Source organism: Heliangelus exortis, chromosome 22, assembly GCF_036169615.1.
Source record: "Heliangelus exortis chromosome 22, bHelExo1.hap1, whole genome shotgun sequence".
Lineage (NCBI taxonomy): Eukaryota > Metazoa > Chordata > Aves > Apodiformes > Trochilidae > Heliangelus > Heliangelus exortis.
Window position 1 is genome coordinate 483,203 of NC_092443.1, and position 27,416 is coordinate 510,618.

A 27,416-nucleotide genomic window follows, 5' to 3' on the forward strand; every position below is an offset into this window, starting at 1 on the left:
GGGGGAGGTCGGAGGGGCCGGGGCTGCCGGACCGCCCCGGGCGCTGCCTTCCTCCTCCTCCTCCGCCTCCTCCTCCTCCTCCCTCCTCCTCCTCCTGCCGCTCCGGGCCCGGCTCCGCTCGCCATGGGAGATGTGGTCTCCACGCACCTGGACGAGGGTCGCCGCCAGCACATCGCGGGTGAGCTCCGGGACACGATTCCCACTCCCCTTTATCCCAACCGGCCTCTCCCCATCCCTCTCTTCAGTCCGGGTTGGGGTACGCACACCCCCCGCACACACCCCGTGATGCCCTCCGCGCCTGCTCTTCCTTTCATCTCCCGGACTTCAAACTTCTTTTTTATTATTTTTCCCCTACGTTGCAGTTTCGCTGTGGGGTTTTTTTTTTGTTTGTTTTTTTTTTTTTTTTTTTGCCTATCTCCCCTGGCTGAGCACAGGGCGGGGGTGTGTATGTGTGTGTGTGAAGGGGGGGGGGGGAACACCCGAGGTGCCTGTCTGCCTCCCAAATGAAAGGCTGGGTTGTGCCGGGGGTGTTTGTGTTGGCTGCGGGGAGCGCAGTTGGTTCGCTGAGCTTCCCCGGGCTGTGGGGAGGGAAGGAGGGGAGCCGGGCTCCGGGGGGATGCTGGCAAGCCGGTCCTGGCAACACGGGGGTTACCGGAGCCGCGCCCATAGATCGACTTTCTCCCCCTTAATAGTTCGGGGGAGAACTATTTCTCAAAGAGAAAAAAACACAAAAAAAACCCCAAGATCTCTGGGGTGGGAGGGAAGGATTGGTTGAACACCTGGGGGACCCTTGGGATAGCCCCCGGGTTTCCCCAGGATTGCCCCGGGTTGCTGTCCCCCTGTCACCGAGAGACAGGGAAGAGTGACAATGTGGTTATTGAGATCCAGGCTGTCCGGGGATGTCTGCCCGGCACAGGGTGTCTGGTGGGTGTTGTCTGGGAATGGCCAGACGCGGGGTTAGGGCTTCACAGACCCGGGTTTGTGCGAAGGAGAGCGAGGGCATGGCCGCTAATTGGTGCCTGCGGGTGACATGCTTGACCCCCATAAGTGGGGTCACCCCTCCGTCGGGGTGCTGTGCCCCCCTCTTCCCCATCCTTCCCCCGGAGCCGCCTTACATCGTTCGCGTTCATTCCCTGGGGGCTCCCGAGCAGGCAGGGCTTGACCTCCCAGCCCTTTCGTGCTCCGGCTTGGGTTTCAGCTCCCCAGGCTGGCAAACCCTCCTCCCGGGCGGGTGAAACAACCCCCCCGCACAGCCGCACCTACTGGGCCGGCTTCGGGCTGGACCTTGTGCGCTTTGCGGCGAGCTCAAGGGCTCAGGGAGTGCCGGCGATTTGGAGGTGGCTCTGCCATATCTTTCCCTCATCGCCGCCATAAAACCATGAAGTCCCTTTTTTCCCCTCTCCACAAGGGCTTTTTTTTTGTTTGTTTGTTTGTTTGTTTTTGGGGGGGTGGGGTGGGAAAGCTGCTGTGGATGGAGCAGCCGTGGCAGAGCTGCGGCGGTGCCGGGGCATGGGTGGGTGCCTGGTGGGGAGCAGTGGAGCCCATCTGATGGCTGCCAGGCCCGGGCTGGCAGGAATGCTTACGTGGTATGCAGCCGAACAGGACGCCAGCAGGTTTTTGAGAGCTTTGAAGGAGAGTTTGTAATGTGCCGTGGGGTTTTCGTGGGACAGAGCTGCTGATCCACCAGGCCACACCACCGGGTCCTGGCTGCAGGCACCTGTGGGTCCAAAGCACCAACTTTTAACTTGCTGCTTCTCCGTGCAGAGATTGTTCCCCGTCCAGGGCTTGTGATCTTAATCCCAAGGAATAACAAGGAAAAACCCAGCTGGATTTCCTCTGCGGGAATTCTGTCTCTGCTGGGCCAGAAATCAGGTGTTAGCAAGGCCAGGAGGGATTGTTGCACCCTGGCAGGCACTGAGCTGTCAGTCCAAGGGGTTTCAACCCAGGATCAGGAGGGGGGGGTGGGCTGCAAACAAGTTTTCATGGGGAAAATCAGAATCTTGTGAAACTGGATTCTGGAGATTGGGTTGGTAGGTGTCCTGTGCTGTGCTGAAGCTCTGGGGTGAGTAGGGAGGACCCACACCTAAACAGGGACACCTCCCTGGCAGGGACTGGAGCTTACTGCGTTCACTAAGAACATTTCCAGCCGGCTCCTGGCTGGGAGAAGAGCTCCCAGAGCTGGGAGGGGCAGCTGTAACCCAGCAGGCAAGGCACAACTTGCTGTCAGGCATGCAAAGCACTGCGGGCGGGGAAAACTCCGGGTTTTCCTGCTCAGCTCAGCCTGTTCCCCACTGCTGCTGCTCCTGCTGATGCTGGGGAGGGATCCGAGCCCCTCCAGAACCCTCAGACAACTCTACCCCCTTGTCCTCCCAACTGTGGGGAGTTTGGAGGAGCTGCCCAGGCTGATGTGGCCTCAGATGGAAGCAGGGATGGGAGCTGCCTGGGCTTGGCCATGGTCCTGGTGGCTGCTGGGCAGGCTGGGCATACTGATGGTGAGAGCCTGGGCCAGATCCTTCCCCCCTGCTTGTAACACAGCTCTGAGCACAAGAGGTGGGCCAAAGGCAGGAGGGAAGTGGCAAAAAGCCTTCCCATGCCATGCACGGCATGGTCCTCTCTGCTTCAGGACCCCTGTCATGGTCCCGTGCCCTTTCCCAGCCTGTGCACATGTGGCTGATGCCAACATCTCCCAGAGGTCATGTTGGTGTCTCAGGACCAGGGTTTTTCCTCCTGAGCAGGTGTACAGGCAGCATCCCTGACAGCACTGGGGATGTCCCCCTGCTCTGGGTCTGACAGGACAGCCCAGGGGATGTGATCTACACCAGGGTGGTCTTCAGGGATCTTAGAATCATAGAATGTTTGTGTTGGAAGGGACTTCAAGGATCATCTGGTCCAATCCTTCTAATATTATTGTTTATACCAGATGTCCAAGCACTCTGTAATCCTGAGACTTTAAACTTTCCTAAGTGGGGGAATCCATCACTCTTCTTGGGGTCTCTATGACCACACATGGTCCTGAAGAGGTGTGGTGACGGGGGCAGCAGGGAAACACTTCCTTCTGCCACCCTGCTTCAAACATGATCCTGGCTCAAGTCACCCAGCTTGTTTGTCAACATCTTTCAGCTGCCTTCCTCCTCCTCTTCCTCCCAAATGTGACTTTGGAGTTACTCCAGAGCTGTTCCATGTGCTGGAGCAGGGACTGCCTCCCCCTCCGTGGCAAGGATGCCCAGCATGGGCACCATCACCTGGAAACATGAAGGTGACCAGCACAGGGTCCTTCCAGGGCTCGAGGGACATCCCAGGTGTCACTGGGCACCCTGGGTCTGGGGCAGTCGGTGCCCTCAGCAAGGGGCTGGATGGAGCTCTTCCCTTGTGCTAGAATAACTCCTTCCCTACTGCATCCCAGCCCCATGGACCCTTTCCCCAGGGAGCTGAGGGGTGGCTCTGCCCCATGGAGTAGGTGGTCCCGGGCACCCTGTGGGTGGGAGAGCCCTGGGATACAGCAAGACCTGCCTGGTGCCTCCATGGCCAGAGGGATGGGGAGGTGGGTGGCAGCACCAGGGAGGGTCCCTGGGTGGAGCTCACACCTTCTCCTGGCATTTCCAGGGAGCTGCCAGCCTGTTGATTGCTGAATAAACCATCTGTTAATTTGGGATGGGATGTCCTACACCACCAGCCCACACTGTGGTGGCAGAGGTGCCACCAGTGCCAGCCCCCAGCCCTTCTGCTCCAACACCCCTCGTCAGGCACTCGTGGCTGCACATCCCTGGTGCCACCAAGGAGCATCCTTCTGCCAGGGAGTTGGGTCTGGAGGTGCCTGGCAGACCCCAAAAGGTTCCTGGCAGCGATGTGCCATGGGGTCTGGGGGGTTGGGAGGCTGCTGGCAGTAGGAAGAGGTTTGCTGTGGCTTCCTCCAGCGTGACAGTCATTTCCTAGCTGTGGCCACAGCTCAGCCCCAGCCAGCACGGGAGGTGGTGGGTGCTCTGGGCTTGGTCCTTGAGGCTGAAACTCTCACCCATCCCCAGGGGAGGAGCGATGCAGGGAGGCTCTGAGGGTTCCGTGCTGGAGATGGGGTTTCTAACCAAGTGTGTGTGTGTTTGGGTGTGTGTGTGTGTCTTCTTCTCGTGGTGTAATAAAGCCCTCCCCTGGCATGCCCGGGCTCCCTGCCAGCAGGGAAGGGCTGATCCTGGCAAGCTGGGGCTTACCTGCAGCCGTCGTGTCGGGACATGGGGCTCGCTGGGAGCCAGCGTGTCGGGGCAGGGGACACGGACAGCCCAGGAAGCCTCTTGTGCCTTCCCCCCTGGAGGTGGCAGGAGGTGGGAGCCTTCCCTCCCAGGTGGGGTGGGGGCTTTCCCTGCCTCCCCCAGCAAGGGCTCATCTGAAGGCTTTGCCTTGAGCCAACTGGGGCAGGCAGGGAGGGTATCCCTGCTCTACCTTGGGGGAACAGAGGCAGCATCGCAGCTGAGAGCTCTTCTTGGACCCTCGGGTCAGCCCAGGGAGAGAAAAGAACCCCACAAACCAAGACAGCCCCCCTGCACCCTCAGCTGCAGGATCAAACACCTCCAGACCCACTGCAGGCATCCAGCAAGGGCAGCACAGCCAAGAGCTGGGATTTCTCAAGCCTTTTCCTCCCTCCTACCCCCAAATCTCTGCAACGTTTGGCTGGGAGCCCAGGGAGGCTGGGTGCCTCTTGGCACACCCCTTGTCAGCTCTGTCCCACCCTCCTGGGGACCCGGGGCTCCCATCCCTCTGCCTCAGCCCCAGGGCAGGTTACAACAAGCTGCTGGCTCCCACCCATGGCTCTGCCACAGCCAGGGTGCTGCTGGTCCAACCCCATGCTGGGAACAGCCAAGGTGCTCCCTGGGCACGGGGAGAGTCACCAAAACAGCCCCCAGAAGAGCTCAGGGTTAGAACCTGGCCCAGGGGGATGCAATGGGTAGGGGGGTCCCTATGGGCTGACCCTGCAGCTGGCCTTATGGATCTGTTGCTGGCCCATGGGGAAGGATGGACCAATGTCAGACCCACCCATCCCATCCCATCCCATCACCCTGTGACCAGGCTGCAGCTCACCACCGAGCCAGCAGCTCTCCTGCCCTTGCTCCTGACAAGTGGGGAGATGGAGAGGGACCCTGGAGACCCTTGGAGCTTTTCAGCATGCAGAAGGGCAGGAGGGATCCAGGGATAGCCATCCACAGGAGATGGAGGAGGCCAGGTCTGAAGGCAGGTGAACACCAGCTCTCCAGCACCCACTTTGTCCCTGCAGGACCCAGCTCTGGTCCCACCATCCACGTTGCAGAAGGGATCACTGCAGCCCCCAGTGCGTTGCTGTGGGGTCCCTGAGCAGCAGCTGTGCCCCCTCCCCAGCCCCAGGGCCTTGTCCCTTGCCTGGATGTCCCCAGGGGACCGGGAGTGGAGGAAGGGGCAGAGCAGAGCAGAGCAGCTCCTCACATGCAGACTTCCTCCCAGCCTGCCTGGAGCGGAGGGGGAGGAAGGAGTGAAACTCCACCTTTTCCCCCTTTTCAAAGGGAAAGAGCATCAGCGTTCAGTGCAGCTCCTGACTCTGGCTGGTGGAGCACTGGGATCTTCTCCGTGCCCTCCCCATTGCTGCTCCAAGGGTCACAGACCCCTCTGCTATGGGTGTCCCCAGGATGGGATGTCCCCAGGATGGGATGTCCCCATGCAGCAGGGATGGATGCCCTGGAGCTGGCAGAGGACCCGGGGCACATGCAGGGCATCATCTGAGACCTTGCCTCCACCTGGGGAACATCCCTGCCCTGGGGACACCTGGGAGCATCCCTGCCTCTGCCTAGGAGCTGCTTTGCTCTGCCAGCTGCTGCCAACCCTCCCACAGTGAGGAAGACCCTGATGCTGCTCTGTGCCCCCATGGGGCAGGTGCCCACCAGGATGGGGTGTCCATGGTTCAGCAGGGGCCATGGTGCTCCTGGAGCATTCTTGGCTGGGAGAGACATTGAGCCCATGGCCACCCTTGGCCTGGCCACTGTCCCCTGTAGGGAGGGAGGAGCAGGGTTGGGGGTCATGGTGTGGGATGGGCACCATGGGGCAGGTGGAGGCCTCACAGGGGAGCCAGGCACAGGGACCCCCCCAGCAACAGGGGCTGCCCAGAACCTGGAACAGGCTCAGGGATGTTTTGTTCAAATACCTCTTGGGTTTTGGTTGTTTTTTGTGGGTTGGTTTGTTGGGTTTTTTTTTGTCAGACATAAAAGTCTTTGTTTTGTCCCCTCCCTGGTGCTGGATTGGGTTTCCTGCTGGCACCAACCAGCTCAGTGGAGGAGAGCTGCCAGGGTCAGCTCCTCTCCCTGGGACTGGGCACAGGGGCACATGAGGGGGATGGCTTCTTGTCCTCTGTCAAATGCAGAAGCATTTACTGGGGCATCTTGGAGCAAGGACCACCCAACCCTGCTGTCCCCAGTGCACGAGAAACCTGGAGATGCCCAAGTTTGATCTGTCCTCTTGGCCTGGGGGACCCTCCTGGTCTTCCAGGTGCCCCACGGGTGCTGGTGCATCACCCATCAGTGTCGCCAGTGCTGGCTGAGCTGTGGTGAGGGTGGCACCATGCCAGGGCAGCTGCAATGCTGCTGGGCCGGTGCTGAGGGATCAGTGAGACCTTATCTGGGGAGAGGTGATACTGGGTCCCACCCTGCTGTGGGTCAGTGCCTGTCCTCGGGTGAGCACCAAAGGGTTGGGCAGCTCTTCCCCATCCTAACCAGGCACTGGTGGCACCCTGAGGGACAAGGGACGTGTTGTGTGACTGCAGCCAGGATGAGGGCAGTGGGTCCTGGTCCAGGGTGGGGTTGGGAGGTGGTAGCAAGGTGGAGCCAAGCTGCTCAGTGTGGATTCTTCATCTCCCCACAGCCACCTCCCTGCTCATGGGACATCCCTTGATTGTCCTGCAGGTGATACCACCCCTCCTGGTTCCTGTGTCCCTGAGCAGATGGCACTTTGGGATAGGGTGGGTTTGGGATACTGCACCCTGTGACTGGAGCATCACCCCTGAGGACAGGGCTGCTGAAAGGGGAAGGGATAGGGCAGGAGGGTCTCGCCTGGACCCTGCAGGGCTGGGTGGGCAGCAGAGGCTCTCCTGCCCCCATCCCTCGGAGGCTGTTTGGGCAGGGAGGTTCAGGGCTGATACCTTGTGCTGGGCTCGATCCAACCGTGCCCAGCTCCTCCAGAGACCTTCAAAGGCCCCGCACGCTGTTTGCTGCTCTCACATGCACATTCCTCGCAGGCAGCAGCAGCAGCTTTGTTCCCCGGAGCAGCGGGGGGGTCGGCATCCAGGCTGCGGGAGAGCACCGAGCCAGACCCCAGCCCCTCAGCCTCTGGGCTGGATGTGGCCCAAAGCCGAAGGATCGAGGCTGATGAAGGGCTGAGTTTGGCTCATGGTTGGGACTGGGGAATAGGAGCCGTTGGTGAGGGGGTTGAGAGCCCTGTTGGACTTTTTTATTTTTTGCTGTGTTTGTTTTTTGGTTTTGTTTGTTTGGTTTTTGTTTGCTTGTTTTGTTGTTGTTGTTTAGGGTGTTTTGGGTGTTTTGGAGGTTTTTTTGGCTCTTTGTAGACTGAGGAGCTGCTACAGAATGTGCTCCTTCTTTTCTGGCCCCTTGAATTTTGTGCTCTGCCTCAGTTCCTCCTGCAGGTCGGTTTGCTCTGAGGATCACTGGGGTGATGTGCAACCACCTCGGCTGGGTGGGGAGTTGGGTGCTGCTGGGGGGTGGGGTGGGGGGACACAGCCCCCCTGAGCATCATCCCCGGGGACATCCCCAGGGCCCCATCAGGGCATGAGGGATGCCGCAGGGTGCTGGTGAAGGGTGCCACCTCGCCGGGCCCTGTCCCCAAGGGGTGCCCCAATCCCGAGCTGGCACCACGGGCAATTCTGAGTCATCCGGGGGCAGAGCCGTGCGCGGGCAGGGCGGGAGGACCAACCGGTTCGCTCCTGGGCCCAGCTGGTTTCTGTTTCTCCGGAGCTCGGCTGCATCATCCCTTCCTGCTGCTCAGCCCCCATCCTGCCCACCCACTCTTCCCCAAAGCCCTGAGTCAGAGGGCAGCCTGGGAGGGTGGGAGATGTCCCTGCTCAGACAGGGGGGGTTGGAAATGGGTGATCTCCAAGGTCCTTTCCAACTCAAACCACGCAGCGCTGCCCCAGTGGGGTGGGGGGCAGCATGTGACCGTCCCCTTGCAGCTCAGCCCGTGCCTCTGTGCTGATTTGTAGCAGAAAATATTCCCGGTGGATTTTTGGAGTAGTTTTGGAGCCAGGCAGCAATCCCTGTCCTGCCCCTGTGCCCCGGGGGCACAAAGAACGGGAGGGGGGGCTGGGGGGAGCAGCCTTTGTCCCGGTTAAGCTCCGTCTAAATCCCAACAGCAGAAACATCCCGGGGTTGGGTTGGGGTGGGTTTGGGTGCTGGGAGGTTGGGGGAGAAACTGTCCCTTTGCTCCCTCCTTCCTCCTCCCCCCCCAGTTTGTTTTTCCCTGTTTGTCTCTCCTGGGTTGTAGGGGAGGGGGATTTAGGAATCCTGCTGGGTCAGGAACAAACCCACCCTGCAAACCTGATGGGAAAGTGGTGACCAACTCCCTCCCCCCCAACCCCAGCATCCCCAGTGCTGGACCCCCCCGTGCCAGGGTGCTGCAGGGGTGCTCAGCCGGGCTGAGTCAGGCCCCTGGGAAGGACTTTGTGTTTCTGGGTGGAAATGAAATCAGATTCCAATTCCTCAAACCCTCATCAGCCAGCTGGGGCTTAACCCTTTGGGTTCTCACCCCTGGGTGCTCACCTGGCTCTCTGCAAGGACGTGGAGCAGCTCCTGGCTCTTCTTGGTGCTCTGCTGATGGTGGCACCTCCTGCACTGTCCCTCCTGCTGGCTGTCACTGCCATCCTGTGCCCTGTCACCTTGCCTGTCCCAAAACATCCTAGAGATGAGCCTGGTGTGCAGGGGGGCAGCTGGTGGCATGGCAGTGGGGGGACATGGAGGGGGACAACCTGTGTCCATGGACAGCTGGTGGAGCTCAGGGGTCACAGGGTGCTGCTGCCTCAGCACCCCACTCCTGGTGTGCTGGGCACCCCAAAGCACCCACAGCAGCCTGTGCACCCCATCCCTGGGTGCCTGCCCCCCCACCCCCCCATGCCCTGCACCCTGTCCCTGCTGTGCTGTGCATCCCGTCCCCAGTGTGCACCTTTTGGGGAGGATACCAGGACACACTGTGGTTACCCCCAGGCTTTGGGGCACACAAGGGTGGCCGAGGGGCAGCAGGCAACCCCCCAGCCCCGCTGTGAGGGATGGCCCTGACACCCTTTTGTGGCTTTGGCCTCAGTTTCCCTTGCTGGAAGAGCCACCTCCTCCCCCTCTGAAGGGGCTGTGGAAGAGGCAGGGTCTGTGTAGGAAATTCAGCACTTGGGTGGCTTTCTGGGCCTCATGTGCCCTGTTGCTCTGCTTGTCCTGCTCTGTCCCACCATGCCCATCCTCATCCTCCTGCTTCCCATCCCACTTGGCTCTGTTGCCCCTCATCCACCAGACACAGGAACCATGGGACACTGGGGACACCACAGGGCCGTCCTAGTGAGCAGTGTCCCCACCACCTTGCCCCAGGAGATGTCAGCTCCTGTGCCTTTGTGCCTCCCTGAGGGGTGGGGTGGCTGGGCTGGTGGCACCCTGGATGTCCCTGTCACTGCCACCCATTCGGGCTGTTGGGAACCTGCACCACCCACCTGAACACGTCCCCAACCCCCAACCCTCCCCCGGTAGCTAATTATTTACTGGTTTAATGAGTAATTAACTCCTTCCCCAGCAGCTTGGGGCAGTCTGGCCGGGCCACCACAGGCTCCTCATGGGTCCCCTGCCAGCAGGGTGTCCTCCAGGGGTGTCCTCCTGCCACCATGCACAGAGGGACCCTCCCCAGGGTAGGGACAGCCTGCAAAGGGACTTGGTGTCCTCCAGTGCCCTGCAAACACCTCCTGGTGCCACCACGCCCTTGCCACAGCGAGGGGACAGACAGGGACAGACAGGGGACACACGGGATGCCTGGGTGGTGGATGGGGGGGGAGAAGTGGGGAATCTGGGGCTTTCCTGTGTCCCCTCTGAGTCAGGCTGTCCCGGGGAGGGCTGGGGACCAGGGGAAATGAGCCAGGAGAGGTTTCATCACCAGTGCGGGGGCTGGGGCTCAGCCGGCCCGAGGGTTCTGCTTCAATGAACTTTTTTGTCCTTTTTTTTTATTTTTTTTTTTTTTCCCAGCCCAGGGGGACATTCCCTGCCTCTGGTGAGGCATCCCTGTGGCATCCCACACCCAGCTGCTGCTCCAGCTCCCACTCAGCTCCACTGCACAAACCTCGGGGGGTGGTGGTGGGGGTTTGCTAATAGGGAAGGTCAGGCCCCCTCACCCACCCTTCTCCCCCCTCCCCTCCTCCCCCCCCCCCAAAAAAAAAAGTAACCTGGGAGGGATAGCAGGTTCTCTGGAGGGGGTGACAGGAGAGAGGGACATGTGGCTTGAGGGTTGCAAGATGGGCTGTGGGCAGGAGTGTGCACGGGGTGTGTGCACGTGTGTTAGGGCATGTGGATGCGTGTGGGTATATGTTTGTGCATGTCTGTGTGTGTGCAAGCCTGTGTGTGTGTGTGCACATGTATGTGTGTGCATTATTGAGCATCCCTGGTAAAAGAGGCAGCTGGGATCCAGGGATCCACCAGGCAGAGGATGCAGCTCAGCCCCAGGGAACCACCTGGACTGAGCCATCTCCTTGTCCCCATCAGGCTCTGTCCCCCCCAGGCTGTGCCCTGATCCTGCAGGTACCTCCAGAGGTCACGGCTGTGTCTTCTCCACCCTCCTCCTCCAGCAGAACTGGATGAGCTGAAAGGTTCCTTTCCAGCCCAAATGGTTCCACAAAGCTGTTCCCCCCTTGGGGAGCAAGAAGGGCACTGCTGCTGGGTGAGGGCCAAAAAAACTGCAGCAAAACCTGGGCAGGGTCTGACCTCCCCACTGCTGGATCTGCTGACTCCACCACCCACAGCCAGGGCTATTTAAAGCCTCCCTCTCATTTTCACATGATTTTGAGGGTAATGAGGGAAAAGAGCTGTGGCCACATGCTCCTGTGGGCTCATGGCAAACCAGGGAATGCCTGGGGGGGAGGGGATGCAGATGAAGGGGAGGATGTGGACAAGGTGATCTCCAGGTGAGGAGGTCTTTGGGCAAGACCTGGAGCTCATGGCTCCTTTATTCTGCTTGGCTTTCTCCTAAGAGGTGTTGGAGCGGGGACTGACCCTGCTTATATGGGGGGTGAGAAGAGCTGGAGATGCCTTGGTCTGTGTAGTGGTGCTGGGATGCCTCCAAGGGCAGGATGTGGCCAGCTTGGGTGTCCTGCCATGGCTTTTGGAGTCCTCCTCCCTGGTTCAAAAGGACCGAAACTGGACCAGGGCTCGAACCTCCTGCACTTGCCTTTGGGGGTCCACCCTGTTGCCACCAAGGCTTCTGCCTCCCCAGCCAGCCTTTGCCCATCGTGCTGGCTTTGCTTTGAGCTGGGTGACTGCTGTGGTGGCACGGCCAGCTGGGGAGGTGAGCAGGAGCTGGGGCTGGAGCAGGAGCAGGAGCTGGTTTCACCCAGAGAAGCCACAGGCATCACCCAGGACAAGGGCAAACCTGTGCTGCCTGTTCTGTCCCCTGCCAGGCTGTCCCCACGAGAGCTGCTTGCCCTCCATGCCCAGGTCCTGAGTGGGTGACAGGGAGTGTGGGCAGGTCCCTGGGGAGCGTGGCTGGGGGTGTGGAGCTGGTGTCCATAGCTCCTTGTTCCCAGCATCCCACTCATCCTGGTGTCCAGCCTGGCCTCGGGGCTCTGCCTGGTGTCTGGGATGTCCCCAGGCCCCCTCGTCCAGCCCTGGCCACAGCAGAGCCCCTTTATCTCAGCACACAGCCACCATGTGCAGCTTAGTCATGGGGACAGATAAACTGTGATCAGAGGTGCCAGCACTCAGCTCCTGCCACCGCAGAGCTGGTGGCTTCTCCCCACCCTTCCTCACCAGGGACCCAAGGGATGGGATGGTGCCTGCACTGCTCTGCCAGCCCTGGGTGCTTGGGGGCAACCTTGGCTCTTAGGGACCGGCCTGGTGGCCATCCCCATCTTCTGGTGGCCATCCCACCCTTTCCCCAGCGTGTAGGGCTGGGGGGGAGGCACGGGACACAGGTCCCTGGATTGTCACCTGTCCCCAACCCCTCCAGCTCTTGGCTGGACAAGTGGCTCCTGGAGGGACTTGGGCAGCCTCAGCTGCTCTCAGTAGCTCCCAGCACCACCAGTTTTTTCCAGTCTGGTGAAGGAACCAGTGGGGGGGCTTATCCAGTCCCCATGTGGGACTGTGGGTGCTATTGTAGGGGGCCTCATGGCCCTCACTTCCATCATCACTGTGTGCTTCCCATCCTCTGCTCTCCTGCAAATCCCAGCTGCACCATTAGATACAAATCCACCATTAGGTCTTCCCAAATCCAGTGTCACCAGTGTCACCTCCTCCTGACACCCCACCCCACCCCCCAAGCACCCATGGGTCCCACCGGGACTGAGCGTGGCAGCTGCTGGGACAGTCGGGAGCATCTGTGCCCCCCCAGCACCCTCCCTGCACCCCATGGTGGGGAGAGGTGGTGACCTTGGTCATTTGACTGCAAAGGTTTTGTTTCAGGGCCTACAAGTCAGAGACTTTTGCTTTCCCCTTGTAATCAGCAAAGAATGAGCTCGGGGGAGGAAGGGGGGGTGGCTCCTTTTTTTTCTTTTTTTTTTTTTCTTTTTTTTTTTTCCCCATGAACTGAAAGGAAAGAAAACCTCCAAATGTCCTTTTCAAACCTCAGCTCTCAGCCCCGACTGGTATTGCGACAGTCGGGAGTCGTGACAGAAGGGTGGGGTGTGGTGGGGTGGGGTGTGGTCATTTCCAGAAGAAACTGGCAAAATGGGTGGGGAGGGGGTGGGAATTGCTCTGCTGGAGGAGAGCAGGGGTCTCCTCCTGTGCAAAAAGAAAAAATAGGGACAATGATGGTAATAATAATAATAGTATATAATTATGGCATTATTATTATTATTATTATTATTATTATTATTATTATTATTATTATTATTATTATTATTATTATTATTTTCAATTTAAGGGATTTCCAGCCCCAGCACCGGGGGGCACATTTGCTGCTGTTGCAGTTGGGGGATCAGTGTCATCAGCTCCTGGGGGGGGGGGAATTGTCTATCCCCTCTTCGGGTGGCATTGTCCATCCGAGCTGCTCCTCCCCGGGGGCTTTGCAGCCCCCCTGCCACGAGCTGTCCCTTTGTGTCACCTTGGCTGCCAGCATGGCTCGGGGGGGGGGGGCTGATGGGGGTCACCCTACCCCCCAAGCCCCTCTCCCCCCCAGCACTGTGCAGGATGCTGTGCTGGGGATGTGGAGACAGCATCCATCCCATCCATCCCATCCATCCCATCCATCCCATCCATCCCCCTCCCTTTGGCAGGGGCTGAGCCGTCGGAAATAGTTGGAGGAGACTCAATTTTTGTTTTGTTTTGGGTTTTTGTTTGGTTTTTTTGTTTTGGTTTGGTTTTTTTGTTCCTTTTCACAGGCTCCGGGGCAAAGTTGAAAGTGAAATTCCAAGGGGGAGGGATCCCTGTGCTGGAGGAAGTGCTGGGGGTGATCTCTGGTTGGGTGCTTTGGGTTGGGGTTCGTGGGGTTGGAGCCCAACGTGGGGTTGAGATGGGGTGGGGAGGGGTGAGGTCAGGGGGTGTGTGGGTCAGGGTTCCATGTGGGTCAGGGTGCTGCTTTGGGACAGAGGGGATCTCCTCCTGTGTAGGGTGCTGTGGCCACCAGTGGGCTCAGGCTCTCCCAGCAGGACCCTGAGCTCCCCCCTGCTCTGGGGGTCCTGCTGGGGGTCCCTGCCTGGCTCGGGGGGTTGGGGGGTGACATGGGGATTGTGGTGGGGGCTGATCCATCCTCTCCCTGCTGCCTCTGTGTCCCCACTGAGCCTCTGTGGGGTGGCACTGCTGGGGTGGGGTGGGTATGAGTGATGTGTGGGGCTGGAGGGGAAGGGGGGGGCTGCCCCCCAGTCTGGGGGGTCTGGGGGGGCCATGTGAGGCACGGGAAGGCGTCAGCGTGGCCGGAATCAGCTCCACGCCAGGAACTTCCTGCTGGGGAGAGGAATCCACGGCATTAACGCTAAAGAGCCAAAAAAAGATCCTCCTGACCCCAAATCTGGGCTGGGGGTGTGGCCCCGCACCAGGGGGCGAGGGGAGGGGAGGGGTGGGTGTGGGAAGGTGTCGGGCGGGGTGGGGTCAGTCCCAGCCTGACCCGGTTCTGCTTCCCCCACAGAGAGGACGGGGAAGGTTCTGGGGGAGTTCTGCCGCTGCTACCGGGACCAGCTCGGGGTCGCGCTCTTCAACAGCGTCCGCTATGAGATCGAGGGCACGGGGGGACCCCAGGCACAGCTCCTGCACCGCAAGGTAAGAGCCCAGAGCTGGCAGGGACCTCCGTCCACATCCAGCACCCATCCCTGGGGAGAACGAGGAGCTGCTGGAGAGAGTCCAGAGAGGATCCGGAGATGATCCAAGGGCTGGAGCTGAGAGAGTGGGGATTGTTCAGCCTGGAGAAGGCTCCAGGGAAACCTTAGAGCACCTTCCAGTGCCTGAGGGGGCTCCAGGAAACCTGGGGAGGGACTTGGGACATGGAGGGAGAGGATAAGGGGGAATGGCTTTAACCCGGCAGAGGGGAGACTGAGGTTGGACATGTGAGGTTCACATTTCACAAGAAATTTTAAACATTTCTTGTTTCACAAGAAATTGTTTGGTGTGAGGGTGCTGAGCCCCAGGTTGCCCAAGGACGCTGTGGCTGCCCCATGCCTGGCAGTGTTGAAGGTTGGATGGAGCTTGGAGCAACCTGGGCTGGGGGAGGTGTCCCTGACCATGGTGGGGGCTTTGGAACAGATGCCTCCATCCCCCCGGGGGTACCTCCAGCTCAAGGTTGGCTGCTCCATTAAAAGTCTCCAGGAAGCAGCCCAGGAATGTCTGAGGAACGGCAGTGAGGTGGGGAGGTCAGGGACACCGTGCAAGGCTTGGGAAACACCAGGGTATAACTAGGACATTCCTCTGGAGCCATGTCCTTTCCTCTGCCAGGGGGCTGGCAGGGCCACCAGGAGATGCTGAGGCTCCAAACTCTGCTGGGACATGCGTGTGAGGAGCTGGGAGAGCATCTCCTCAGAATGGTGGAGTGGTTGTGGCCCAGAAGCTGGGGATGTCAGGAAGAAGCAGGGTAGTGTCCTCCAACAGGTCCAGCTGGGATGTGGCACTGGTGCTGGGTTTTTAAAATACATTTTATGTATTTATTTCCTTTTATTGTTGCAGTCCCAGCAGGGGGGGGGGCAGCTCCTGCAGCCATCCCAGGGGCTGGTGGCCCTGCTGGGCAGGTTGGGGACAGCTGGGCTGGGGTCTGAAGCTGGGTGGGACGCCTGAAATGCCAGCAAGGAGCAAGAGGACTGACAATAAGGGATAAAGGTGTCTGCTCGTGGTGTCCCCAGCCCATCCTGACAGCCCCTCCAGCCAAGCCCTAGAGCTGACCCATCCAGACCCAGACCTTGCTCCGAGCCTCCTCCCAGCCCAGCCCAGCAATTTGGCACATACCTGCCTGTCCCAAATATTTTTCAGGGTTGGGTGGTGCCTCCTGGGTGCCTCCCCAGGGCCAAGAAGGTGGGGAAAGAGGGGATGGCTGTGTTGGGGACCCTGGGAAGCTGATGGGCATGAGCTGAGGGTACCCCTGTCCCATGTTGGAGCTCAGCTTGGATTTTCTTTCCTTAATAAACCCCCCACCCTCTGCCATGGGTCAGCAGGTTCATAAGGGCTGATTCTCCTCGGATGAGATGCTGATCTCCGGGAGCTGACCCCACCTTTCTGTCCCCGTCTGTGCTGGTGGCCTTGGGGCTCCCATCCCTCCCACCATCTCCCAGTCCTGCAGGACTTGCTTCCTTCTCTCTCCTCCCCCCTTCCAAAGCAGCAGGGAGCAGTGAGGTGTCCTCTGCTTGTTTGCTGACTCCAACTGCTCTCAGACCCCCCCAGACAGCAGGGTGTGGGGCTGAGGGGCAGGAGGGGGCTGGGGAAGGCAGTGGAGTTCCTGCCAACCAGGAGATGGACAGAGCAGGGAGAGGAGAGGGGAAGGTCCTGCAGAAAAGTCCTGGTGCTGGGGCAGGGCAGGGACCTGGATGGTCCCTCCTGGTGGCCACCCTGGTGGGTGGTGGGTGGCCATGTCAGGAGAGGTGGCTGCTCCACGCTCACACCCTCACCACAGCTCTCAGCTCTTGTTTATGTTCCCGGGATCATAAAAATTCTTGGTCTGAATTCTTGGCTGGCTCAGGCAGGCTGTGCTGGGGATGGTGTCAGAGGGGGCTGGGGAGCCAGGGGCTGCTCAGCTGGAAGGGTCTGGGATGGTCTCAGCCTGGTCCTGGCACTGCTCCCCCAGCAAGTCCAGAAGGTTTCAGCATCAGGCCTCTTTGGGATGGCTTCTTGGTCCCATGTCCCATCTGGAGACCAAGCTAGGGCAGGGCTTGGTTCTTGCCTCTGCCCCACACCCTGCCGGGACCTTCAGGCTGATGGCCACCACCACGCCTGCTCCTGCCTGACCCAAGCCAGGGAAATTGCAGTGGTTGAGGTTGGATGGAGCTCCTGGAGGGCTCTGCTCCGACCTGTTGCTCCTGTCCCTCAGCTGAGCTGGGTGCATCTCCCAGGGATGGAGTTGTGGCCACCACCACCATGAGCATCCACCTTGCTGCTGGGTGAGCAGTCCCCCCGAGGGTCTCTTGGTCTGTGCTTGGGGACCCCCCTGAAGCTGTCACCCAGGTGCACCCTTGGAGGCTCCAAAATGTGCAGAGCTACAGGAGGTGAACTTGGAGACCCTCAGCAGAGCCCTAGCACAAGAAACCCCACCCAGAACACCTCGAATGGACTTGCTGACCTCCCTGTGCCAAAGCACAGCCCTGGGATGGAGCCTGCCCACCCGTCCCCTTTCCTGCTCCCCCTGGGGCACCCAACACGTGTCTGCTCCCCACAGGTCCCTCTAGAGGACCACGTCATCTACTCAGGAAACCTCTTCCAGTACATTGAGGAGAACAAGAAGTGGAGGAACCGCTTCTGCGTGGTGCCACACAACTATGGCTTGGTCCTCTACGAGAACAAACTGGTGAGGGGCATCACCCACCCATCTGCACCCTATGGGACACCCCATCTCTGCAGTGCCGTGGTGGTCCCCATCATCCAGGACCATCTTTTTTCTCCTCAGGCCTACGAGAGGGACCTGGCACCCCGTGTGCTGATCAACAGTGCTGGCTACAAGGTCCTCACCTCCGTGGAGCAGTACCTGGAGCTGGTGAACAACAGCCTGCCTGGTGAGTGGGGTGCCTGTGGGGTCAGGAGGGATGCTTGGGGTTCCCTGCACCCCGGGGCTGCTGGGCAAGGGGTGATCTGGGGATGTGGGTGTCCCTGTGGGCAAGAAAAAAGTGGGTGTAGGGTGTAGCAATCCCGTGGACCTTCTGGAAGGGGTGGTGTAGGGCTGTAGGGAAGGAGAACAGCCCTGTTCCCCCATGGGGTATAGGGTGCAGTGTGAGGTGTGTTCTGCTCAGGTCACCAGGCAAGGAAGGAAAATGTGTCCAAGGCTCCATGAGAACTGCCCCAAACTGCTGTCACCTTCCACCATCCCCATTCCATCTCCTGCCCTCTTCCAATGCATCCTTCCCCCTCTGCAGGTGTGACACCCAAGTCGGGGCAGTCCCCCATCCTGAAGTGCCCCACGGATTTCCCCCTCATCCTCTGGCACCCCTATGCCCGGCACTATTACTTCTGTGTGATGACAGGGAAGGAGCAGGAGAAGTGGAGGGCAGTGTTCCAGGACTGCGTGCGGCACTGCAACAACGGTGAGGGGCTGGGCTGGGGCTGAGGGGGGCACAGGGGGAAGCTCTGGGGTGGGGAGAGCATCATTCTGCTGCAGAAAGGGTGCTGGAGACCCCCTTGGGGGGGTTGGGTTGGGTTTTGGGGGGCCAAATGGGATGGGCTGGAGGTGAAGAGGAGGAAGTGATGGGGAGATGTTGGGTGTCACTGAACATCTCAGACATCCCTGTGAGCAGGGGGTTGGGGGGGACCCTGCTGCCAGCTCCAGGGGTTCACTGACCCCACCCCAACATCTCTCAGCTGCTTTCCTCCTCCTCTCCCTGCAGCCCCCTGATTCTTCCAGGCCCCCCTCAGCCACTCCATCCTGGGGTGCTGGTGGGCTCGGGGGGCCTCCTGCACCACTGAGGGTCACTGAGCCCCTGCAGGACCTTTAGGGGTCACCAAGACCCTGGGGCCCCATGCACCAAGGGAGGGTTGCTGAGCCTCTCCTGTCATGCTGAGCCCCTTTTCCTCATGTGCTTGTTGAGCACCTGGGTCCCTCAGCATCACTGGGGGGCCCTGAGCCCCCCCATCCTGCTGGGACACTGGGGGTCACTGAGCTCTGGATTCCCACACACCACTGGGGAGCCATGAGCACCCCTCCCATCATGCTGAACCCCTGGGTGCCTCTGTGCCCCTGGTCCAGCTCTGGAGGGGACAATCCTGTGGGCAGCATGGGAGCACCCCCCAACCATTTCTGTCGTCATCATCCCCCCTCCCCCCCCAGTTATAGACCAGAGCTTGGGCTGGGACCCCCACTGCTGGTGCCATCCCTGTCTCTGAGGGTGTGGGGGTCACCCCTGCAAAGTTGGTCTGGGGTGCTGCAAGCAGCTGGGCTGCCCCTTGCTTCCTCCTTCTCCCTCCCCAACGCCCCAATTCCTCCCAACCCCTCTCCCCAGGGATCTCTGAGGACTCCAAAGTGGAGGCTCCAGCCTTCACGGATGCCATCCGCATGTACCGCCAGTCCAAGGAGCAGTATGGCACCTGGGACATGCTGTGTGGCACTGAAACACAGGTGGGGAACAGGACCAGGCTGGGGTGGTTGAGGGGCTGGGAGGTGCGGGCTGAGCAGGGTCCCCAAAGCCTCCTCCCTTCACAGGTCCTGAGCAACCTGGTGATGGAGGAGCTGCTCCCCGAGCTGCGCAGCAACATCGGCCCCCGGCTGAAGGGCAAAGCTCAGGAGCGACAGAGGACCTGGATCCAGGTGTGGGGCTGGGGCTGCTGGGGGGGACATCAGCTCCCACCCTCCCTCCTGCTTTGGAGGGCACTCTCCCACCAGGCTCAGTGCCCACCCTTTCTCCTGGCCATCAGCTAGGGATCACTTTCTCCTGGCAATGGTTATAAACTGGAGCAGAGGAGGTTCTGTGTAAGATATCAGGAAGAATTTTTTCCCTGTGAGGGTGAGGGAGCGTTGGCCCAGGCTGCCCAGAGAGGTTGTGGAATCTCCTTCCCTGGAGACATTCAAATCCCACCTGGATGTGTTTTGTGTGACTCTGGCTGGGGGTTGGACTCCAGGATCTCTCAAGGTCCCTTCCAGCCCCTCACTTTCTGGGATTCTATGATCAGAGCCCTCAGCATCATAGAATCGTGGAATAATAGAATGGTTTGGGTTGGAAGGACTTTACAGGTCATCTCATCTCTGCCCTGCCATGGTCAGGGACACCTCCCCCAGCCCAGGGGGCTCCAAGCCCTATCCAACCTTCAACACTGCCAGGGATGGGGCAGCCACAGCTTCTGGGGGCACCCTGGGGTTCAGCACCCTCACCCCAAACAATTTCTTCCTAATTTCTGATCTAAATCTCCCCTCTTCCAGTTTGAAGCCATCCCCTTGTGCTCTCACTACACCCCCATGCAAAAAGCCCCTCCCCAGCTGTCTGTACCCATCCCCTCTCCCTGTGGCCCCCAGAAGAATCCATCCTTATTCTCCACCCTGGTTTTTCCAAGCTCCTCCCTGTGCCCCTGCCTGCACTGCTGGGTCCCTGGGGTGAGGGACGCCAACGGGAGGAAGCCCAGCCCTGGAGCAGAGCCCGTCCTGGATATTTTTAGCCAACCATTTTTAGAGCAGCTTTGGCTAAATCCAGGCCAGAGTCCTGTGAGAGACCCAGAGCTCTGCAGAGCTGCTGCTTCAAACCTGAAAAGCCAGGAGATAATTACCACCGGGCTCCCAGCTGCTGGAGATGTCTATAAAAACCCAAAACAACCACAAACATGGCTTTTTCTGTAGCTGCCAAGCTGGGAAGCCCAAGGGAGGGGAGGGGGAACACGGCTCTGCCTCCTGCCAGCCCCAAAATCGCAGTGTTTGGCTGCAAAGTGAAGGGGAAGCCTCAGCCACTGGCTCCATCCTGCTCTGGAGACCTCGGGATGGCTGGGGGGGGGCAGGGCACAGCTTTCCAATGGGGCCAGGTGGTCTCCTGACCAGACCACCAGCACCCCTGGACCACCAGCATCCCCAGCTGGGGCTGTTGGATCTCACCACTTGGAAGCAGCCTCTGCACCACTGGAACTTCATCTCACCCAGCTGGGGGGAGCCTGGTGGGGAAGTCTCCTGCCAGGCTGTGAGGAGGGGTCTGGTCAGGACCTGGGTGAAGGTTTGGTGGGTCCTGCAGGCAGTGGTTGGGGGGGAGCAGCTGACCACCCTCCTCTCTCTTGGCAGATCTCAGATGCTGTCTACAGGATGGTCTACGAGCAGACCAAGGCCCAGTACGATGCAGCAATGGCCAAGTGTGAGGAGGAGAGGGCCCAGATGGAGAGCACCATCCGCACAGACATGGACCAGATCATCACCTCCAAGGAGCACTTGGCCAGCAAGATCCGAGGTGCACGTGGGGACATGCATGGGTGCAGCTGTGTCTGGGACCAGCTCCTGGCGTGGTGTCACCATTGTGTCACCAAGGGGTGGCTGTTCCTGGGGGCCAGCACGGCTCCCACCAGCATGGCCTGGAATCCTTGGGGAGATGCCAGCAGCTGGGGGGTTGGCCAGGGTGCTGGGTCCATGGATGGACCCATCCTCACTGGCACTGGCCCAGAAGGTGGGAGTCAAGGTGGGCAGTGACCTTTCCACCAAGGCAAGGGGGCAGGAGTGCGTTCAGTACAACCCTTTGGCTTGTTCTGTAAGACCTCTCCTGGAGGAGCTTGGGGAGAGGCTCAGGTCCCCTTCCCTCGGGTGGGTTTAAGACCTGGTGGGAAGGCAGAAGAGGAGTCTCACCATGCTTACCCCCCCCTTCTCTGCCCAGCCTTTGTCCTCCCAAAAGCAGAGATCTGTGTCCGTAACCATGTCCAGCCCTACATCCCCTCCATCCTGGAGGCCCTGATGACCCCCACGAGCCAGGGCTTTGCTGAGGTGCGGGAGGTGTTCTTCAAGGAGGTGACAGACATGAACATGAACGTCATCAATGAAGGTGGCCTGGAGAAGCTGTCAGAGGTGAGACCTGGTGCTGCTGGCTTTGGGGGTGTCAGGGTCAGCCCTGCTGCCACCCTCGGTGTGGGCAGCACCCAGGGAACCCCAGGCAGAGAGTATCCATGGGATGAAACCGGTGGGGTTGGCATGTCCCAGCCCCAAGTACCTGGAGGGGCTGTGCTGTCCTGTTCTCCTGAGCTCAGCTTTGTCCCCAGTACATGGAGAAGCTGTCCCACCTGGCCTTCCACCCCGTGAAGATGCAGTCGTGCTATGAGAAGATGGATCACCTGAAACTGGAGGGGCTTCAGCAGCGCTTTGATGTCTCCAGCACATCTGTCTTCAAGCAGAGGGCCCAGATCCACATGAGACAGGTGGGAGAGGGCTGAGATCCCCCCATGTCCTCCTTGGCAGAGCTGGGAGTGGGACAGTCTGAGGGACCTTCCCGGACATCCCTGTCCTGTCTGGGCACCTTCATGTGTGCTGGGTTTGGCCATCACCTTTGGGCTGGAGGCCCAGCTGAGAGGGACCCCGTGGTGGGCAGCAGCTCAGGGCACCCCTCCAATGTGTACTCAGCACCCAGGCTTGGGTGTTCCACCCCAATTTTGGGGTCTGATTCAGCCCAACCTGGAGCAGGGTGTCAAAGGGAGAGGTGCAAACTACTTGTGGGTCCCCTCCTCCCCCAGCACCCTTGCTCCTCAGGGTGAAGCCCATGGGTGCCACGCTGGGATGCCGGGGACCTTGAAGGCTCACCTTGGGGTGGCAGTGCCCAAAAAAGTCCCCCTGCCCACCCCCCTGGGTCCCCCTGACCCTTCTGCCTCTGCTGACAGCAAATGGATGATGCTGTGTACACCTTTGAGACGCTGCTGCACCAGGAGCTGGGCAAGCTGCAGGGCAAGGAGGATTTGTGCAAATCCATCCAGCGCATCCTCGAGAGGGTCCTCAAGGTGAGGGGGGGCAAAGGGTCCCTGGGAAGAGGACAGGAGGGACCTTTCCCACTTTCATAAAGGGCTTCTGGCAAAATACTTCTGGGGAAATACAGAAGAGCAAGGAGGCTGGGAAGGGATCCAGCACAAGTCCTGTGAGGAAGGGCTGAGGGAGCTGGGGGTGTTCAGGCTGGAGAAGAGGAGGCTCAGGGGAGACCTCATCACTCTCTACAACTCCCTGAAAGGAGGTTGGAGCCAGGGGGGGGTCAGGCTCTATCAGTCAGACAAGAGGCCATGGGCTTAAGCTCTGCCAGGAGAGGTTTAGGTTGGATATTAGGAAGGAATTCTTTGTAGAGAGGGTGATCAGGCCTTGGAATGGGCTGTCCAGGGAGGGGGTGGATTCTCCATCCCTGGAGGTTTTTAAGAGACTGAATGTGGCACTGAGTGCCATGGGCTGGGAACCACAGGGGGAGGGGATCAAGGGTTGGATTTGATGATCCCAGAGGTCCTTTCCAACCCAAATGATTCTGTGATTCTATACTTCCTTTGTTTTTGAGTTTCAGGCATTTTGCTGGGATGTGGGGCAGGCCAGTGGGAAACACCTGGAGGAGCCAGGTCCCCTCTGACCACATTCATCACTGCAAAAGCCACCAGGGACTCAGAGGGGCCCAAAGCCCCTTCTGCAGGCAGTGCTGCAGGACCTGGCTCATACCTGGGCTCAGGCACCCTCAGGACTGGCTGCAGAGATGGGTGCCAGGGGCAGAGGAACCTGCTCGTGCCCCTGCAGAGGTTGTGGCCATGGGCAGGGGAGCTGCCAGCCCACCCTCACCCGGGGCACTTCCATCTCCTGCAGAAATATGACTATGACAGCAGCACTGTGAGGAAGAAGTTCTTCAGAGAGGCCCTGCTGCAGATCACCATCCCCTTCCTGCTGAAGAAGCTGGCACCAACCTGCAAGGGGGTAAGAATGTCAAAGTGTAGGGTGGGAAGGATCACACACACACCCCCCCCGGAGGGGCTGGAGCATCCCTCCCCTCTCACCCCTCCGGGCTGAGCTGCTTCTCCCCCCATGGCAGGAATTAGCCAAGTTCCAGGAGCTGATCTTTGAGGACTTTGCCAACTTCATCCTGGTGGAGAACACTTATGAGGAGGTTGTGCTGCAGTCAGTGATGAAAGACATCATGCAAGGTAAGGTCCTGGGAGCCTGGACACCCTTCAGCTCTGAGCCCCGGGGGGCTCCAGCACCCTGGGTGGTGTGGTGGGTGTTGGGCAGGGTCAGTGTAAACCCAGCCTGGGCTCAGCATCACCCATGATGGGGACCAGGGGAGAGGGTGATGCCCTACAGGGAGTTGGGGGATCACAGGAGGAGGGGTGACCCCCTGCAGGGTGCTGGGGACCATAGGAGGGGGTTATGCCCTGCAGGGATGTTGGGGACCATAGGAGGAGGGGGTGACCCCCTGCAGAGTGCTGGGGGGCTGCTGAGCCTCCTCCCCCCCTCCAGCCCCCTCTCCCTACACCCAAAGAGAGGGCACGGGAGAGGTGCTGGAGCCTGAAATCCCCTCATCTGACCCCCCCCTTCTCGGTGTGTCCTCCCTCCCCCCCCCAAAGCTGTGAAGGAGGCAGCAGTGCAGAGGAAGCACAACCTGTACCGGGACAGCATGGTGATGCACAACAGCGATCCCAACCTCCACCTCCTGGGTGAGGGCATCCCCATCGAGTGGGGCGAGGAGCAGAGCGGGGGGGCCCAGCCCCAGCCCCAGCCCCCCCCCGACAAGCGCCGTCGGGCCAAGCAAGTGGTGTCGGTCATCCAAGATGAGGAGGGGGTCCTGCCCTACGGGGGGGTGGGCAGCGAGGGGCTGCTGCAGCCCCGGCAGCCGGAGGAGGAGGAGGAGCCTGGAGCACCGCCCAGCTCCCCCGATGGGGTGGAGGTGATCCGGGAGGCACTGGCGATGGAGAGCCTGGGGGATGGTGCGGAGCAGCGACTGAGCAACGGGACGGACAGCAGGAAGGAGAGTGGGGACACCCAGGAGGTGGCGGTGGCACCAGGGGGTGGCTCAGCTGATGTGTCCCCCCCCCAAGGTGAGGGGACCGTGCCAGCATCGCCTGAGCCTGGAGCTGAAGTCCCATCAGGGGCTGGGGGGCAAAGTCTTCCATCAACATCTCCTGTCCCTGGAGCCCAAAGGCAACCAGGGGCTGAAAAACAACGTCCTGCACCAGCACCCCCTGTCCCTGGAGCTCAGCACCCATCAGGGGTTGAAGAACAAAGTCCTGCACCAGCATCTCCTGTCCCTGGAGCTCAGCAGCCATCAGGGGCTGGGGGACAACATCCTGCACCAGCATCTTCTGTCCCTGGAGTCCAAAGGCCACCAGGGGTTGAAAAACAACGTCCTGCACCAGCACCCCCTGTCCCTGGAGCACAGAGCCCATCAGGGGTTGAAGAACAAAGTCCTGCACCAGCATCTTCTGTCCCTGGAGCTCAGGTCCTGCAACAACCTGCACCAGCACCCTCAGTGCCACCATCCCCCATACCACCAGCATCCTCAGTGCCACCATCCCCCATGCCCAGAGCCCTTGTCCCATCAGGGACCAGCATGCAGCACCCCACGCCAACACCACCCACACCAGGAGCCAATGTCCCCCCTGAGGCCAAGGTGCCCCCTGCCACCCCAGCGTCACCTGCACCCGATGTCCCCTCACCATCCCCTGGGACCAGCTGCCACCAGCCCAGTGACAAGGAGACGGGTGAGGAGGTGGCCCCCCCAGGCACGACAGAGAGCGGTGAGGGGGTGCAGACTGAGTTCTAGTCCCGGGCCCCCCATTGCCATGTACTGGCCCCCGTGTTGGGGTCGGGGGAAGAGGATGGAGCGGGAGGGGATGGGGAACACCCAGACCTGGCCAGGGGGCTCCCCACTGCAGTGTGGGGCTGCCCACAGCCACCGAGTGGTCCTATTTGGTCAGCCTGGGGGAGGCCCCCAGCCCAGGGCACCCCCTGCATTCTGCTCTGTCCTTCTTCTGCCTTATTTTCTTCTTTTCTACTGAAGAGATGCTTTAGCTGGCCCCCCCACACCCCCACCCAGCACAAATGTCAGGGGCTGTCCTGGGGGGGGTCACCCCCTGCTCCGATCCTGGGGGGGTCTCTTGGGAACCTGCCCAGCACCAGCACCACCCAGGGGTGCTGGGAGCAGCTGGGGGGAGGATGGAAAATGTGATGGGGGGCAGGGGCATGGTGACACTGGGTGGCTTCAGGTGTGGGGGAGAGCAGGGACAGGCTGGGGCCATGGCACCAGGGGGGGCTCACAGCACCCATTGCCCACCCCCAGCCACCCTCACCCTGGGGTCTTTTAGCAGGGATTTGAGAGTGAAAACTTACCAGGGAAGGTGGCACTGCCACCATGTCCCAGCTTTGCCTGTTCAGCACAGGGGTCTCAGCTCATGACCCCCTGGTGCTCCCCAGCACCCTGCCTGGATGGTTCCTCTGGTTCTGGGGCTTGGCAGGATTTTGGCACCAGGGTTTACCTGGTGCCTTAGCAGCAGTTTGGGGCAGCCCTGCCCACCCTGGGGTGGGGGCTGTGCCAGGCCCCCCACCCTGCAGAGATGGGCTGGCAGCACCCAGGGGTGCAGCAGAGCAGAGCCCAACACCCCCACCCTTCCCTCTATTTTAGGTGCCACTGTTTCTGCCTCTAAAGGGGGGTGCCCAGCCTAACCCACTCGGGGAGAATCTCTCTCTCTCCCCCCCCGCCCCCCAGAGTGCCTTGCTTTGGGATCTTAAAAACCTGTCTCTTCCAGGATATTTTATTATATATATATAAAAAAAGTTATACAAATGTTTAAAAATATGCTTATAATAATAAAATGGAAAAGCTTTATTTAAAGCCAGAGGAGACTGTCCTTAATCCTCAACAGCCACCCTGGGGCTATGCTGGAGGGGTAGGGACCCCAAACCTGACCCTCCCACCCCCCCAAGCTGCAACACAAGGCAGGAGCTAAACCACTGAGGTGATTTAATTTGAAGGGGTGACCTGAGGAAGCAGCAAGAGGCACCCCCAGAAGTATCTTCCCCTTGGCATGGCCCCCCCTGGGGCCTGGGGGCTGCTCCCACCCCATCCCTGAAGCTCTGAGCAGGACGGGGAGAGGGGGAGGGGATGGGGGGGAGCAGGACCCCCATTATCCCAAGAAGGCACTGTGTGATGAGGGGCTTGGTGTGGGGCAGGGCTGGCTGTCCCCAGCCTGTCCCCAGCATGTCCCCTACACTGCTGGCAGCTCACCAGACCTGTTCCAGACAGGATGAACCCCTCCAAAAAGTGGTGGTGGGGGGAAGGAGATTCCCAGCACTCACACACACACACACACACACACACACACACACACCCCATCATCATCATCATCATCATCATCTGGCCAAAACTCCCTGAGAGCTGGGGGGGACAGCCCAGGACATGGGGTCACCTTCCCTGCCAGCACTGGGGGGTCCCCACAGGACGTCCCTTGGGGTGCTGCATCCTGCACAGCACGGGGACAAGGACAGACCCAGCAAAAGGGACAGCAGCTATTCCAGGCAAAGGAGCAGGAGGTGTGTGGAGCACACCCCTGGGGGAGGAGAGGGGGGGATGTGCCTAACCCCGTCCGAGCAGGGGGTACACCACAAAATAGCCCAGGGTGGAGCCCAGGATGGCCCCCAGGAAGATCCAGGCGTTGTAGGACATGACAGCCAACATCACCATGTAACCCAGCACCACCTGCACCACGTGGAACAGGGTCTGGCAGATGTGGTACTGAAACCACCTGGGGAAGAAGATGGGGAAACCCCATCAGTGTGGGGCTGGGACAGACAGAACCCCAATCTCCCACCCCCAACTCCGGATCAGCATCCTGGAGCAGCCAGAGGTGGGCTGGAGAAGAGGGATGGGGGCTGCAAAAGGCAGCACGGGAGGAAATGGTGCTCCCAAGGAACTGGGAGGATTGTATTAGTGGTTGGCAGTCAGAGCAGCCTCGGGCATGGTCTGGGATTAAACACAGGATGAAAAACCCAGGGCTTGGCTCCAGTGGCTTGTGCTGGGCAGGGAACTCCTGTACCCAACTCCCAGAACCCTCCTGTAGCCCATCCTGGGGGGATGTGACCATTGGAGACAGCCAAAACCCCACCCTGGACATGTCCCAAAGCACCTGGGATGTCCCTGGGGCCAC

General features: G+C 60.2%; 2 protein-coding genes across 5 annotated transcripts in view; one reads left to right on the forward strand and one right to left on the reverse strand.

Annotated features, from left to right (window-relative positions):
• Window positions 1–26,104, forward strand: NIBAN2 (niban apoptosis regulator 2). Its single transcript, XM_071766527.1, has 14 exons — window positions 1–178; window positions 14,317–14,447; window positions 17,041–17,169; window positions 17,269–17,374; window positions 17,732–17,899; window positions 18,812–18,927; window positions 19,012–19,116; window positions 20,566–20,728; window positions 21,146–21,333; window positions 21,525–21,680; window positions 22,137–22,253; window positions 23,086–23,193; window positions 23,309–23,420; window positions 23,841–26,104. Exons 1-14 carry the CDS (start codon window positions 124–126, stop codon window positions 25,034–25,036), a joined length of 2,850 nt encoding a protein of 949 aa, XP_071622628.1. The 5' UTR covers window positions 1–123; the 3' UTR covers window positions 25,037–26,104.
• The window catches only part of SLC31A2 (solute carrier family 31 member 2), an 8,422-nt gene continuing 3,763 nt past the window's right edge, over window positions 22,758–27,416 (reverse strand). For 3 of the 4 annotated variants that reach the window (XM_071766531.1, XM_071766533.1, XM_071766534.1), the window contains exon 4: window positions 26,072–27,014. In XM_071766531.1, coding sequence (XP_071622632.1) covers window positions 26,846–27,014 — 169 coding nt within the window. In that variant the 3' untranslated portion in view covers window positions 26,072–26,845. Of the gene's footprint in view, window positions 23,184–26,071; window positions 27,015–27,416 lie in introns of those variants that run through there. The other variant, XM_071766532.1, reaches the window with a different exon arrangement.

What these genes read in the sequence shown, in the direction of transcription:
- NIBAN2 (XM_071766527.1), top strand. Translation starts at nt 124, where the DNA reads ATGGGAGATGTGGTCTCCACGCACCTGGACGAGGGTCGCCGCCAGCAC. An exon ending in TCCTCGAGAGGGTCCTCAAG is followed by an intron (nt 22,254 to 23,085) that starts GTGAGGGGGGGC and finishes CATCTCCTGCAG; the next exon opens with AAATATGACTATGACAGCAG. An exon ending in GATGAAAGACATCATGCAAG is followed by an intron (nt 23,421 to 23,840) that starts GTAAGGTCCTGG and finishes CCCCCCCCAAAG; the next exon opens with CTGTGAAGGAGGCAGCAGTG.